Raw genomic sequence first — 16,861 nt, 5'->3', positions numbered from 1 at the left:
GGGTGCTATATAAATGCAACGTCTTTCAGTGTTCTATCAGAAAAGTGCAATGTTGTGAAATTAGTTCCTGGAATTTGTTGAAAAGATGGATACAGTGGGTCACAACAGAAAAGATGGCTGTCTTTAATTTTGGTTCATTTTCAAGATACCATCAAGATACAGTTTTCCAGGAGTGTAACGAAAAGGAAAAAGTCAAGTGAATATTGGCTTGGCTTGTTGCCGGTTTCCTGATTATGATCATGCAGCAGCAAATCTGATTAAAGAACACCACTGAGATTACAATACTCCTAAGCAGATTTGCTGATGAGAAACTCCACATCAGTGACTTTGACAGCTGCAAACTTTAATTTCTCTCAATATATTACTATCAATACCATCTCATGTATTACACGGTGACACCATATTTGCATATTAACAGTTGAATATATGTTGAATATATTAGCAATTGGTTCTTAATCTAAAGATGTTTTATGAGTGAGGGCAGAAAAATCTTGGCAGCAGGTGCACACATGTGGTATTCAGCTTATAATACAGCCTGTAATGTTATTTCTTATTGGAACAATTATGTAGTGTGCTGAGACACAATTTACTCGTCAGCACTGCAGAATTTAGAGAAATAAAACATGAACATGTTGCACAGCTTGCAATAGATCACTTTTGGAATTGAATTCAAGCCGTGACATATTGGGATACCAAATTTGCATGTTTGTTCAATTTCATTTTGCGTTTTACTATCGAATATCTAATATCAGAGATATAGGGGTGATTACACCTGCTGTTATATTCTTGACACATCTTTTAAATTCTTTTGAAAGATGGTATATGTTTATTTAACTTTATACTTAAGAAATGTGCAAATCTTGTGCATTTTTGATTGTTAATAATGCTGTGGGAAATATATTGCAGTTGGTTATAATTTATAATTGAGCAACCATGATTTTTTTTATCCCTCCAATTATCCTTGCTGGGCACTTTCCCCTAACTCACCCAAGTGATTAATATTTTTGTGTGAGTCTTGGCACTTTTTTGACTGCAAGTTACATCGCAGCTGAGACCCGTCCCATACACATCCAGCAAGGACCCTTAGACATTGCATCAGGAATAGAAAGCCTGAATGTTTTTCTTTCCCCCTTCCTAACTTAGTTGACTCATCTCGCAGTTACACCCTTCACGTTTATACCCGGTGACTTAATCCATCGAGGTTAAAAATAGAAAATATCGACCGGATGTTGAGAGCTCCTCAAAAATGAAGCTTTTCCTGTCATCCATAAACACTAAATTTGAGGGAGCAACTACATCCCCAATGCTGCTATTCGGGTGCAATGCCCCGCTTCCCAATTCAGTCTGAAACATTTGCCTTTGCCTAATTCAGAGCAGGCTTGTTACTGGAACGTTGATGGGTTGACTCTCTTGCGTGCAGGAAATTTGAATCTGCTGGTTTAACTCGTTGCAAAGCAGAAGTGAACTGCTGGCTGCCAGGTTTGGCAACAATCCCATTCTGTCCCAGACAGAAACAATGGGCTTATATGGGGTGTGTTTTTTTAATTCACATTAACCGGATGTGGGTGTCACTGGCAAAGCCAGCATTTATTTCCCATCCTTAATTTCCCTTGACTGAGTGGCTTGCTGGGCCATTTCAGGAGGCAGTTAAGAGGCAACCACATTGCTGTGGGTCTGGAGTCACATATAGGCCAGACCGGGTAAGGACAGCAGATTTCCTCCTTCCCTAGTGACAAATAGTGAATCAGATGAGTTTTTACGACAATCCGGTAGTTACATGGTCACCATTACTGATGCTAGCTTTTTAATTCCAGATATATTTAATTAACTGAATTCAAATTTCCAGCTGCCGTGGTGGGATTTGAACACATATCACCAGATTATTAGTTCAGGCTGGAACTTATTGCTGAAATTTGACACCCAATTGGCGACCTGTCCACCTTTTTAGCCAGTTAAACCAGCAAATTCCAATTCTCTGCACTCTGAAAATTGGCTGCAAATGCAGATATGTAGGTCACCGGTGGCAGCAACAAAGCTACATCAATTTTCTAGATAGAACAAGATGGCTTACTTTTATTGCACAACAATGGTTCATGGCAGAGTGATTAATTACATTTATTTCAAAATGTTGAATTGAGTTAATATTGAGTCACTAAACTCATTTAAAAGACTAAGATGAGTAACTGGTCCACGAGACACCGTGTTATTTCTTTGAAGGGGTGTGAGGGAATGTAATCTTTGGAGTCCAGCACGTCAGGGTTGAACTGTGAACTGAGAGAATGGATTAATATTCCGGAGTAGGGTTTAAACTGTGCCTTAAACAAATTGATTGAAGAACACCGGACATTTAAAACAATGCATTATAATTTTACAGTGTTTCAAAGGTATGGATGAATGAACAAAGCTTTAATGTAATTTCTCTTTACTTGGCATTTTCTCTCTACTTGGCAATATTTGTTTTAACCAAAAGAAGAATTGTACATTGTTCAGACGGAAGAAGTGAATGTCGCATGATCTAAAATGTAACAGCTCGAGTAGTTTAAATGCTATTACAATTGAATTTAGTGTAAATTCAAATAGTGTATTGGGGTGAAGGTTTTAATCTTTATCTTTGGTGGGATTTCCCATTATTACTAATCGTTCAAAATTCAACTTCAGGCAGTCAAACCAACTAATTGACCAGATGTTTACCTTCAAGGAGACATATCAATCGTGAAGATCTAAAACTCTATTATGGTCTATGCAAATTTAATCAAATTTCAAAACTCATGCCTACCAAACATTCATCTGCTAATTGTTTGCGTCTTCAGTAGCGGCTTGATTAATAGAAAGCTATCCCATTACTGTAAATACAAAGCAGCATGTTTTCAAGTCGACTATTGCTCTTTTTAAAAATCTGCAAATGGTATTTACATAGGATTATATAGGGTATACAGCACAGAAACATGCCATTCGGCCCAACTAATCCATGCCGCATTATGCTCCATTTGAGCCTTTGTGGAAGGCTCGAGTGGAGCATATTTGTAGAAGACACATCTATAGGACACCAGTGGTTTGTATAAAGAATGGCTTTGCACTCTGATATTATGGGTGCAGTTATACTATCACCTTTTTGTTGGTATGGAACAGTTTTGGGTGTGCATCATTTTCAAAAAGTAGCAGGATAATTTAGGTGTCAGATCCGATCCCAATCTGATGTCGAAACACACTAAAGCCAAGCGGTGTGACCCCCCTCCCCCAACAAGCTGCCGGCCTGAGCCAGCGAGCTGCCAGCTGCAATGTCTGGATGTTAGATATAGCATGTTATCAACAGACCCCATTCTGACCACAGCTACCCATGCATGGCTTCAAGTTTGCACTAAGTGTAATATAACACCAACTCGGCCTTTTGGCTAAGATCAAGTGTAGTATCTGTTCTTATCAGTTTAATATCCCCTATGGGGACCTGATATTAAATTGTTTTTTGGACAGGGAGCTGGATCAGGGGCTTGCCCCGTCCACTCCATGCACCGACCTGGTATTGCAATGTTTCCAGGAACGGTGCAACTTCGCCTCTCGGCCTTTTGGCCTAAGATCAAATATATTGCCGCAAAGTGATCTTTGGCGTTAGAGTTGATCTGGAAAGAAATTGGACATAAAATAAAAAATAAAAAAAATAACACCAACCCAGTGCAAATTGCATTAAAAAGTCTGTGGGTGTTCTATTGGACTGCCAAGATACATTTAAAACTTTGTATGGAATCTTTTTAATATTGGGATAAGGGAAACAATGCCGGTGCTTTCTCATAAAATGGACAAATCTCCTTTGGCAGGTTGGAGCTCTGTGCCTGCCCTGTAACATACCAGCAGATACTGCAGTTGCTGTACCTCAGCGCTGGTCAGAATGGGGTCTGTCCATTAGTGTATCATGTCTACTAATTGTACAGGGCAGATAGCAGTCTCTGCGACTCTTGTTCTTTTGGATTCTGTGGTTAACTATGATTTAACTTCTTGCAAAAAATATAAGAAATCAGCACATCTTTGTAAGCTGCATAGTGTACATTCATTCCACAACATAGCAAAGATATAACAGATATTACAATCTATGCAATAGTAAGGGTAGACTTTAAGATCCCTTTACATCTGTATAATTTTTACTTAACAATTAATTGTCAAAAATATCTTCAAAAAATGTTTTTTGAAATGAAAAATGATAATGCAGTGTGGAAAAACAATCGATTGATATTTTTCCTGTTGGGGGAGGATAGGGTGCAATTGTTTTTTTCAGGGAGAACTCAGTTTTGTTTTGTTTATCTACAGATCATTAAGCTTAAATTTGAAGAATTTGACCTGGAAAGAGGTTATGATACCTTGACTGTAGGAGACGGAGGAAAAGTAGGAGATACCAGGACAGTCTTGTATGCGTGAGTACTGTCTATAAACTCCTTTCAATATTTGTTCTTTGGATGTGAGTGATAAAAAAAAGAAATAATTACATTTATATAGTGCCTTTCATGACTACCGGACATCTCAAAGTGCTTTATAGCCTATTAAGTACTTTTGGAGCGTAGTCATTGTTGTAATGTAGGAAACGCAGCTGCCAATTTACACACAGCAAGCTCCCACAAACAGCGATGTGATAATGACCAGATAATTTGTTTTTGTTATGTTGATTGAGGGATAAATGTTGGCCAGGACACTGGGGATAACTCCCCTGCTCTTCTTCGAAAAAGTGCCATGGGATCTTTTACATCTTGAGAGCAGACAGGGCCTCGGTTTAACATCTCATCCGGAAAATGGCACCTCTGACAGAGCAGCACTCCTTCAGCACTGCACTGGAGTGTCAGCCTAGATTTTTATGCTCAAGTTCCTGGAGTGGGACTTGGACCTACAATCTTCTGACTCAGAGGCGAGTGTGCTACCCACTGAGCCACAGCTGATACTGATGTTGGAAAGGCTGCATTTATTCCCCATCCCTAGGTGCCCTGAGAAAGTGGTGGTGAGCTTTCTCCTTAAACCACTGCATTCCATTTGGAGATGGTGCTCCAACAATGGTGTTTGGTACGAAATTCCAGGATTATGACCCAGCATTGATGAAAGAATGGTGATATATATCCAAGTTCCCACAATATTAATGCTCTTATGCTTCTTGATGGTAGAGTTTGCAGGGAAGGGAAGTGTTGTCAAAGTTATCTAGATGAGATTCTACAGTGCTTGAAGATTGTATATATTGCGCCGGTGATGGAGGGGGTGTATATTTGAGTCCAAAGACAGGGGCACCGATCAAGCAAACTGCTTGGTCCTGGATGGTGTCGATCTTCTTGACTGTTATTGCAGCTGCACCTTTTAGGCAAGTGGTGAGTATTCCACCACACATACATGGTGGAAAGGCTGTGAAGGATGTCGGTGTGAGCCAATCGTTGCAGAGGAACCAGCCTCTGCCCTGTTCTTGTAGCCATGGTGATGACAAGCACAGGTTTGAGCCCTTGCTAGGAGGACAGCTGATAGCAGAATCTCCTCACAAGCAGCACAACTCACCAGAAAATGTTTGGTTCTATAACTATGAGCCTCCTAACCACAACATGGATATGTAGCGTATCTGATCGAACTGTAACTGTAGAAGTTGGAGGTTCAGAGCTTCAGCAGTTTCGATTTACCTTTCTGAAACCCAATCTCTGTAAGCGTCAAACTCTGGATAGGTGAGCACTTGTTTTCACAACCAGGTTTCAAGTAGTTGTCACCTCACTGTTCATAGTTTCCTCATCAGCTTAAAGTTCGACATCTGCCTTCAGCACAGGTGAAAGGACCTATGCAGGCCAAATGATAAGCCACCTCTTTAATCAACTCAACCATTACTGTAATGTATTTGATTAATGGGTTCTTTGTTTACAAATATAAATTTGCTTACAAACAGAAATAAATGGTTATGCTCTGATAGCAATTACTGAGATGTGGTTGCAAGGTGACCAAGGCTGGACACAGAATATCCAGGGGTATTTGACATTTCGGAAGGGTAGGCAGAAAGGAAAAGGAGGTGGGGTAGCTCCGTTATTAAGATCAGTGCAATAGTGAGAAATGATATTGGCTCAGAAGAACAAGATATAAAATCAGTTTGGGTGGAAATAAGAAATAATAAGAGAAAGAAGCCTCTGGTGGGCATAGTCTATAGGCCCCCTAACAGTAACTACACATTAGGACAGAGTATAAATCAAGAAATAATGGAAGCTTGTAAGAAAGGTACGGTAATATTCAAGGGCGATTTTACGGTATTCACGAAGGAGGACACGAACAACCTTCCGGTTATAAAAGGGGTCGGGGGGTCTAGTAAGGAGGAGGAACTGAGGGAAATCCTTATTAGCCGGGAAATTGTGTTGGGGAAATTGATGGGATTGAAGGCCGATAAATCCCCAGGGCCTGATGGACTGCATCCCAGAGTACTTAAGGAGGTGGCCTTGGGAATAGTGGATGCGTTGACAGTCATTTTCCAACATTCCATTGACTCTGGATCAGTTCCTATGGAGTGGAGGGTAGCCAATGTAACCCCACTTTTTAAAAAAGGAGGGAGAGAGAAAAGAGGGAATTATAGACCGGTCAGCCTGACATCGGTAGTGGGTAAAATGATGGAATCAATTATTAAGGATGTCATAGCAGTGCATTTGGAAAGAGGTGACATGATAGGTCCAAGTCAGCATGGATTTGTGAAAGGGAAATCATGCTTGACAAATCTTCTGGAATTTTTTGAGGATGTTTCCAGTAGAGTGGATAAGGGAGAACCAGTTGATGTGGTATATTTGGACTTTCAGAAGGCGTTCGAGATTGATGTGCAAAGTTAGAGCACATGGGATTGGGGGTAGTGTACTGACATGGATTGAGAACTGGTTGTCAGACAGGAAGCAAAGAGTAGGAGTAAATGGGTACTTTTCAGAATGGCAGGCAGTGACTAGTGGGGTACCGCAAGGTTCTGTGCTGGGGCCCCAGCTGTTTACACTGTACATTAATGATTTAGATGAGGGGATTAAATGTAGTATCTCCAAATTTGCAGATGACACTAAGTTGGGTGGCAGTGTGAGCTGCGAGGAGGATGCTGTGAGGCTGCAGAGCGACTTGGATAGGTTAGGTGAGTGGGCAAATGCATGGCAGATGAAGTATAATGTGGATAAATGTGAGGTTATCCACTTTGATGGTAAAAACAGAGAGACAGACTATTATCTGAATGGTGACAGATTAGGAAAAGGGGAGGTGCAAAGAGACCTGGGTGTCATGGTACATCAGTCATTGAAGGTTGGCATGCAGGTGCAGCAGGCGGTTAAGAAAGCAAATGGCATGTTGGCCTTCATAGCAAGGGGATTTGAGTACAGGGGCAGGGAGGTGTTGCTACAGTTGTACAGGGCATTGGTGAGGCCACACCTGGAGTATTGTGTACAGTTTTGGTCTCCTAACCTGAGGAAGGACATTCTTGCTATTGAGGGAGTGCAGCGAAGGTTCACCAGACTGATTCCCGGGATGGCGGGACTGACCTATCAAGATAGACTGGATCAACTGGGCTTGTATTCACTGGAGTTCAGAAGAATGAGAGGGGACCTCATAGAAACATATAAAATTCTGACGGGGTTAGACAGGTTAGATGCAGGAAGAATGTTCCCAATGTTGGGGAAGTCCAGAACCAGGGGTCACAGTCTAAGGGTAAGGGGTAAGCCATTTAGGACCGAGATGCGGAGGAACTTCTTCACCCAGAGAGTGGTGAACCTGTGGAATTCTCTACCACAGAAAGTTGTTGAGGCCAATTCACTAAATATATTCAAAAAGGAGTTAGATGAGGTCCTTACTGCTAGGGGGATCAAGGGGTATGGCGAGAAAGCAGGAATGGGGTACTGAAGTTGAATGTTCAGCCATGAACTCATTGAATGGCGGTGCAGGCTCGAAGGGCCGAATGGCCTACTCCTGCACCTATTTTCTATGTTTCTATGTTTCTATGTTTCTAATCTTCATATTAATTGGACAAATCAAATTGGCAAAGGTAGCCTTGAGCAAGAGTTCATAGAGTGAATTTGGGATGGTTTCTTAGAACAATATGTTGAGGAACCAAAAAGGGAGCAGGTAATGTGTAATGAGACAGGATTGATTAATGATCTCATAGTAAAGGATCCTCTTGGGAAGATTGATCATAGCATGGTAGAATTTCAAATTCAGTTTGAGGGTGAGAAAGTTGAGTTTCAAACGAGTGTCCTGAACTTAAATAAGGGCAATTACAAATTACAAGAGTTGGCTGATGTGGACTGGGGAAATAGATTAAAGGTAAGATGGTAGATAAGCAGTGACAGACATTTAAGGAGATATTTCATAACTTTCAGCAAATAAATATTCCAGTGAGAAAGAAAGGCTCTTAAGAGAAGGATGAACCATTCGTGACTAACTAAGGAAGTTAACGATGGTATCAAATTGAAAACAAAGGCATACAATTTTGCAAAGATTAGTGGTAGGCCAGAGGATTGGAAAATTTTTAGAAACCAGCAAAGGATGACTAAAAAGATAAAGAAAGAGAAGTTAGATTATGAGAGTAAATGAGCAAAAAATATAAAAACAGACAAGAAGAGCATCTGCAGGAAAAAGGAAGAGAGTGGCGAAAGTAAACGTTTGTTCCTTAGAGGATGAGATTGGGGATTTAATAATGGGAAACAGGGAAATGGTAGAGACTTTGAACAAATATTTTATATCTGTCTTCAAGGTAGAAGACACAAAAAGCATCCCAATAATGGATAATCAAGGGTCTATAGGGAGGAGGGGAAATGTAAAACAATCACTATCACTAGAGAAAAAGTACTAGGTAAAATAATGAGACTAAAGGTAGACAAGTCCCTTGGATCTGATGGCCTGCATCCTAGGGTCTTAAAAGAAGTGACTGCAGAGATAGTGGATGTATTGTTTGTAATCTACCCGAATTCCCTGGATTCTGGAGAGGTCCCAGTGGATTGAAAAACTGCAAATGTAAAGCCCCTATTTAAGAAAGGAGGGAGACAGAAAGCAGGAAACTATAGACCAGTTAGCCTAACATCTGTGGTTGGGAAAATGCTGTCCATTATTAAGGAAGCAGTAACAGGACGTTTAGAAAATCATAATACAGTCCAGCAGAGTCAGCATGGTTTTACGAAGGAAATCATGTTTAACAAATTTTCTGGAGTTCTTTGAGGATGTAACAAGCAGGGTGGATAAAGGTGAACCAGGAGATGTAGTGTATTTAGATTTCCAGAGGCATTCAGTAAGGTGCCACACAAAAGTATATTGTACAAGATAAACGTTCACAGGGTTAGGGGAAATATATTGCCAGGTCAGCCTGACAGTGGTGGCCACAGGTTCAGCCGGGCCAACAGGCAGCCCGGCACCCCCTCTTGTGTGCCAGGCCATTGGCTTGACCGAAACCCTCTCTGGTGGCCCAGTGTTTGCCATTAAAGTGGCTGCAGAGTTCGCAACAGCCCACCCCTTTAACTGAAAGGGAGGGTCGTTGTGACGTGTGTCAGCACGATGTGACACATCCACATCGCGCTGACGTCATCAGCGCCGTGCCTATTAATCGGAGCGAGGGCCATTCTGACCCGCCCGCACTTCTGCCCCGCTGACGACACAGCATCCGCCCCGCTCCAAAAAAAACAAAGAACTGAATTTCCTTGAATTGTCGTCCGCCCCATGCAACAGCTCTATAACTATTTTAATTATAACTTTAAGCCAAGTGCCCCCGTTGGTAAGGGCATTAAAACCCAAACATTAACAAATAAACTTTGAGGGAACCTGAAAAATTCGAATTAAAATTCTGTTCTGATATAATGCTGCACTCTAGCTCCACCGGTGCCCACCTCTCGCGGAAGGACGTGAACGTACCGGTAGACACCGCGTGATCCATCTGCAGGGAGACCCTGGCATGAACGTAGCCGCGGAAGAGAGGCAGGCAGTTGGGCTGAATGACTCCCTCAACCGCCCGCTGTCTGGACCACCTTGGCCATGCCTAGGAGCAGTCCTACGAGGAGGCCCTCTGATCTGCTCCCTTCTGCACCGGGTGCCCAAAGATCAGGAGTGTGGGACTGAAGCACAGCCAGAAATCGACGAGCAACCCCTTCAAGTAGTGGAAGAGGGGCTGCAACCTCACGCACTGTATAAAAATGTGGACACAGACTTACCCAGACTGCAGAAAATGCTGGCAGCCTGGGAGTCCGTGAACTGACTTAGTAACTTATTGCATGGGACTGCCCCATGCAATACCCTCCAGGCCAAGTCCCCAATAGATAAAGGGAGCACTTCCGCTTAGAGCGCCCTCCATTGGGGAACCCGCCTCCTGCAGACTGCAAGATGGTATGCCATGGCATGTCCGGATGGCAGACGAGAATGGCAAAATGGAGTGTGTGCAAGAGCAGCCCATACAGGGCAACAGCTCGACACTATTTTGGCTAGAACTTTAAAATCAAGTACCCTCTTTTAGTAAGGGTACTAGAAGCCACAAATTTCCAAATAAACTGGGAACTTTAAACGGTCAAATTAAATTAAAATTATGTTCCGAGGAATGATGATGCACTCCAGTGCCTCTGGTGCCCACCTCTCACAGAAGGCCGCGAGCGTACCGGTGGACACTGCGTGCTCCATCTCCAGGGACACCCTGGCGCAAACATAACCGCGGAAGAGAGGCAGGCAATCGGGCTAAATGACCCCCTTAACCGCCCACTGCCTGGACAGGTTAATGGCCACCTTGGCCAGGCCCAGGAGCAGTCTTACGAGGAGGCCCTCTGACTTGCCCGCTCCCCTCTGCACAGGATGCCCAAAGAGCGTGGGACTACAGTGCAGACAAAATTTGAGGAGCAGCCCCTTCAAATGGGGGCCGGGGGAAACCCTTCTATTGTATATCTACATTCTGAACCATAAAGCAGTACTATTTGGACACATTATATTTGCTATAAATGTAATCTGCATTGAGTCTTTGTTGTCATTGAAGAAAGACCAAAAAGCACCAAAATACCTTCCATCCATTTTCAGTGCCATCTGTGTCCAAACCGAAGTTGGCATCCACTCGGATCTTCCGGTATTCATATGAATCACCAGTTGGAGCGGATGCTTCTTGTATCTTCCAATAAATACTTCTGAGATCCCCTCTTGAGTTTTGCAAAGCCATAATACTGCATTAGATGACATCCACCACAATTTTCTGCTAATCAGCCCATTGTTTAAGATGGGATGTGGAGGACACTTGACCATCAAGCGAGTGCAGTAACAAGATACAAATAGCTGGAACAGACACATCCTCGTCAATGCCATTTACATATTATTGTTGAAGATATCAAATAGGGTGGGTGATAGTGGACAATCTTCCCTCACTCGTTTTTCAGAAATATAGATTCTTTGGGGATGAAATTTATCTCATGCGGTTGTACAATAAGCAGGTTGTAATTAATCGGGTGGCCTGTACAATGGGCTGCTAATTTCTTATCACCCATTTGGTGCAACAGCGCAAGACCAACTTCACCCCCAGTGAGCCATCATTCACCCCTATATGAATCTGAGAGCTGGACAATTCCCCAGTACATACAGATATGGCCATGTATTCTTATTGTATCCAGCCTGCGCATCAGGGTTACATGAAGCACGAGGTTGAAAATCCTACGAGAATTGATCAAAGCAATGCGATTGGGTTTCTCCGGAGCCTTACAATGCTCCATAAATTTTGTATAAGGCAACAACCTGGTTGATGAATTCCTCACAAGTCCAAGAGTCGGTCTGTTCTTTTTGGATTGCCCTGCACAGCTCCAAGGCATCTGATATACTTACTGTAACAACCCCAAAAAAACTACCTTGAACTGAGTTGTTTTCTGGCTCAATAGATGATAAAATCCGCCACTGTCCTGAAACAGCCCTCCAACCGAATCCTGTTCGCCAACCTGAAAACAAATGTAACATTTCAAAGAAGTAAGTTTCAATGCCAGTTACACTGTTATGATGGTATATAAATAATAGAATAGGTGTCAAAATAGTACAATAGATGTCAGAATCATAGCATGATACAGCACAGAAGGAGGCCATTTGTCCATGGTTCCTGCGCCGGCTCATTGAAAGAGCTATCCAATTAATCTCTCTCCCCTGCTCTTTCCCCATAGCCCTGTATTTTGTTCCCCTTCAGATATTTATCCAATTCCCTTTTGAAAGTCTGTATTGAATATGCTCCCACCCCTCTTTCAGGCAGTGCATTACAGATCACTGCGATACTCAGTGTAAAAACATTTTACCTCAAGCCACCTCTGACTTTTCTGCCAGTTACCTTAAATCTGTGTCCGCTGGTTGCCAGCCCTCCTGCTGGAAGCAGTTTCTCCTTATTTACTCTATCAAAACCCTTCTATCAAATTATAGAATCATAGGGCCCAAGTTTCGGGCCACGCCTAGAACGGCGCAGCCCCGACCTGGACGCCAGTTTTTCGCGCCACAAAGTGCGCCAAAAAAAAACTTACAGATTTTCCGGCTCCCTGCTGGTCCTCTGGAATCGGGCGCGGCACAGCACAAGCTGTAGGGGGTAGAGCCGGGTCCCTGCGCTGAAAACAGTGCCGGGACCTCTGCACATGCGCGCTACAGTGGGCGCGCATATGCAGTAGCTCCAGGTGCCCGAAGCACGCAGCTCCTAGCCCTGGCCAAATGGCCTCACTGAATAAGGCTGCCTCCCACGCCCAGCTCCTGATTCCTCCCTACCCAACTCGACTCCCGCTTTCCCCCCCGGACCCGACCCGACCCCAACACCGACCCGACTCCCGCTTACCCGCTTACCACAACCACCCCCCCCCCCCGCCCCTGGACCCGACCCGACCCCCCGGACTGGACCCGACCCGCACTCCCCCACCCCGATCTGACCTCCCTCTCCCTCCCCCCCCGACCCGAACCGAACCGACCTCCCTCCCACCACACCCCCGACCCAATCCGCGCTCCCGACCCCGAACCAACCTGACCTCCCTCCTCCCCCCGACCTGTGCTCCCGACCACCACCCACTGCCCCCCCCCCCGGACCTGACCCGACCCGACCTCCCTCCACCCCCCGACCCGCGCACCCCCGACCCGACCCGTGCTCCCGACCCCGGACCCTGGACCCGACCCTATCCAACGCCACCTACCTGTAAATCTGGTGCTGGGGATGGGCCCTGCCCGAAGTCTTGGGCCCAGCCTGTTCAGCCCCCCCCCCCTTCTCCTTTCCCCCCCTTCTCCTTTCCTCCCCTTCTCCTTTCCCCCCTTCTCCTTCTCCCCCCTTCTCCTTTCCCCCCTTCTCCTTTCCCCTCCTTCTCCTCCCCCCTCTCCTTCCCCTTCTCCTTCCCCTTCTCCCCCTTCTCTTTCCCCTTCACTTTCATCTTCTCCCCTCCCCCGCTTTCCCTTCTCCTCCTCCCCTCCTTCCCCTTCTCCTCCTCCCCCCCTTCCCCATCTCCTCCCCCCCTTCTCTCCCCCCTCCCCTTCTCCCCCTTCCCTCCCCCCCTTCTCCCCCATCCCTCCCCCTTCCCTCCCTCCCCGACTGACTCCCTCCCTCCCCTCCCGCCTCCCTCCCCCCACTCCCGCCTCCCTCCCCCTGTCCCCCCTCTCTCCGTCTACCCCCCTCCGCCCCCTCCCCTCGCTGTCAGAAACACAGACACTGACAGACAGAGAGTGAGAGACACACACAGACAGATAGAGAGATAGAGACACACTGGAGGGGGGGGGCATCCCAGCACGCTGTTGGAGGGCTCCTGGTGCTGCAGTCGGTAAGTAGAAAATGTTTTATTTATTGATTTTTTTTGATTGATTTATTGGTTGATTTATTGATGTTTTTATCATTTATTATTGATGATGGCTCTTTATTTGTAAAACTGAAGTGTTTAATGTTTGTAAACTTCCCTTTAAACCCCCCCCCCGTCCATTCCCTACGCCTGATTTGTAACCTACGCCTGATTTTCTAAAGTGTAGACAAGGTTTTTTCGAGCGTACAAAAATCTTCACTTACTCCACTCTAAGTTAGTTTGGAGTAAGTTTTCACTGCCGAAATTTTGAAAACAGGCGTAAGTGGCCGGACACGCCCCCTTTTGAAAAAAAAATTCTGTTCCAAAGTGAAACTGTTCTAACTGACTAGAACTGGAGCAAACTAAATGCCGAGAATTTGAATTTCTAAGATACTCCGTTCTACACCAGTTGCTCCAAAAAATGAGGAGCAACTGAGGCCGAAACTTGGGCCCATAGTATCATAGAAATTTACAGCATGGAAGGAGATAATTTCGGCCCATTGTGTCCGTGCTGGCCAACAAAGCTATCCAGCATAATCCCACTTTCCAGCTCTTGGTCCATAGCCCTGTAGGTTATGGCACTTCAAGTGCATATCCAAGTTTTTAAAAAATGTGGTGAGGCTTCCTGCCTCTACCAGCCTTCAGGCAGTGAGTTGCAGAACCCCACCACCCTCTGCATGAAGAAATTTCCCCTCAACTCCCCTCTAAACCTCCTACCAATTACTTTAAATCTATGTCCCCTGGTTGTTGACCCCTCTGCTAAGGGAAATAGGTCCTTCCTATTCACTCTATCTAGGCCCCTCATCATTTTATACACCTCAATAAGGTCTCCCCTCAGCCTCCTCTGTTCCAAAGAAAACAAATCTAGCTTATCCAATCTTTCTTTATAGCTAAAATTCTCCAGTCCAGGCAACATTCCCTTACATCGCCACTGTACCCTCCCTAATGCAATCACATGTTTCCTGTAATGGGGTGACCAGAACTGCATGCAGTACTCCATGCTATGGCCTAACCAGTGTTTTATATAGTTCAAGCATAACCCCCTGCTCTAATATTCTATGCCAGAATACAGGTATTCTGTATGCCTTCTAAACCACCTTATCTACCCGGCCTGCTACCTTCAGGGATCCGTGGACATGTATTCCAAGGTCCCTTTGTTCCTCTACACTTCTCAATGTCCTGCCATTTAAGGTGTATTCCCTTGCCTTGTTAGCCCTCTCCAAATGCATTACCTCACACTTCTCCCCTTAACATTCTCTGCTCTAAGGAGAATAACTCCAGTTTCTTTAGTCTCTCCTCATAGCTGAAGTCCTTGATCCCTGGTACAATTCTGGTTAATAACCTCTGCATCCTCGCTAAGGCTTTGACATCTTGTGAAGTGTGATGCACAGAATTGACCGCAATACTCCAGCTGGAGCCTAACCTGTGTGTTATAATGGCTTAGCAGAATTTCTTTGCTTTTGTAACTCGGCCAAAATTCCCCTGTTCTGCACCTCCCGTTAACAACTCTGGGGGGCACGAAAGTGTTTTCACGGGGGGGTGGGGGTGCAGGGGGAGGGGCGGTGCAAGATGGTGCGGGAGTTAGTGGAGGCACGGAACTAGTACTGCCACCAGCACCCCTGGTAACGCCCCGGGCCGCTACGCCTCCGGCGATGACGTCCTCTCCGTGTGCGCGATGCCTTTTCGCTCTGCGGCAGCCCCTTTCCTGGGCAGCGCCCCTGAGACGGCTGAGGGCAATGTCTGCGCCAGCTTCGCAGGCCACGAATCGGACCGCACACCCGTCGCGGTGCAAAATTTAAGGGAGAGGTGTGTTGCGCCGCTGGCCGGCATATATTTTTTTTACCCCTCTTATCGGTCGGGCCATTGTCCACGCCTTTCGCGGGGTCCAGGCTGCGATCGTGCAGCCCGGCACTCCATTTTGGTGTCGGGCTGCGGCCACAGCACCCCTTAGCCCTGGTGGCCCATTGGAGGCCATAAAAGTGCCTGCAGAGTTCGCAGCGACCCTCCCCTTTAACGGAAACGGAGGGATGTTGAAACAGTCAGCGCTACGCGGAGAGGCCGCTTCGCACTCCGCAATGCGCCCGCGTAGCTTCCCCCCGATCCTGCCCCGAAAGGAAGTAGAGCACGCCACATTGCGTTCCACTGACTGTGAGGGGTGGGAACCTGAATTTCGCTTCCACGGCAGGACTTCTGCACCGACTGCCCTGGAGAGCTTACCGCCCCCAACTGGGGCGAATGCCAATTTCACCCCCTTTGTCTCTATTTTAAAGACCTTTGTAAACTATGTAGTGCTTTTGAAATATAAAAAGAACGATTTGCCTTTTATGACCTCAGGAAGTTCCAAAGCACATTACAGCCAATGAAGTACTTTTAAAGTGTAGTTACTGTTGTAATGTAAGAAACTCAGCAGCCAATTTGTGCACATCAAGCTCCCACAAACAGCAACACGGTAGTGACCAGATAATCTGGATTCTTTAAGTGATGTTGATTGAGGAATAAATATTGGCCAGGTCACCGAGGATAACACCCCTGTTCTACTTCGAAATAATGCCATGGGATCTTTTATGTCCACCTAAGAGAGCAAATGGGACCTTGGTTTAATGTCTCATCCAAAAGTCAGCACCTCTGACAATGCAGCACTCCATCAGTACTCTACAGGAGTATCAGCTTAAATTTTTGTGTTTAAATCTCTGGGGTGGGACACTGGAGTATTTATGAAGCCAAGGTCCCCTTATGCCTTGCTAATAGTGTTCTGAACTTGTCGTGTGTCCTTCTTAGATTTGTGTACGTACACTCCCAAATCTCTCTGTTCCTGAACATTCTTCAAAATTGTATCATTTAGTTTTTTTTGCCTCTCCTCATTGTTCCTACCAAAATGAATCATTCCACTCTTCTCTGCATTAAATTTCATCTGCCGTGTGTCTGCCCATTTCTTCATCTTGGGAACAGGCTATCTTAGATCCAGTATTGTGAAATGAGGGTTCATTCATAACCTTGTCGCAAAGGAGCCTCTGAGTACGAGTGATCATGATATGATAGAATTTTATATTGAATATGAGAGTGATTTATTTAAGTCCAAAACTAGAGTCTTAATTCTGAACAAATCAAACTACGTAGGTCTG

At 45.1% G+C, this 16,861-nt stretch overlaps 1 protein-coding gene and 1 pseudogene across 1 annotated transcript in view; both read left to right on the top strand.

The window, feature by feature from the left end:
- Positions 1-16,861, top strand: part of LOC139266579 (CUB and sushi domain-containing protein 1-like) — a 3,131,815-nt gene that overhangs the window by 2,196,587 nt on the left and 918,367 nt on the right. The window contains exon 11 of the mRNA XM_070884173.1: positions 4,300-4,403. Within this exon, the coding sequence (XP_070740274.1) occupies positions 4,300-4,403 (104 nt within the window). The remainder of the gene's footprint in view (positions 1-4,299; positions 4,404-16,861) is intronic.
- On the top strand, positions 3,373-3,551 carry LOC139267684 (U2 spliceosomal RNA; annotated as a pseudogene).

The sequence above is a fragment of the Pristiophorus japonicus genome, chromosome 7, assembly GCF_044704955.1.
Source record: "Pristiophorus japonicus isolate sPriJap1 chromosome 7, sPriJap1.hap1, whole genome shotgun sequence".
Taxonomy (NCBI): domain Eukaryota; kingdom Metazoa; phylum Chordata; class Chondrichthyes; family Pristiophoridae; genus Pristiophorus; species Pristiophorus japonicus.
This window is presented reverse-complemented; position numbering and strand designations above follow the sequence as displayed.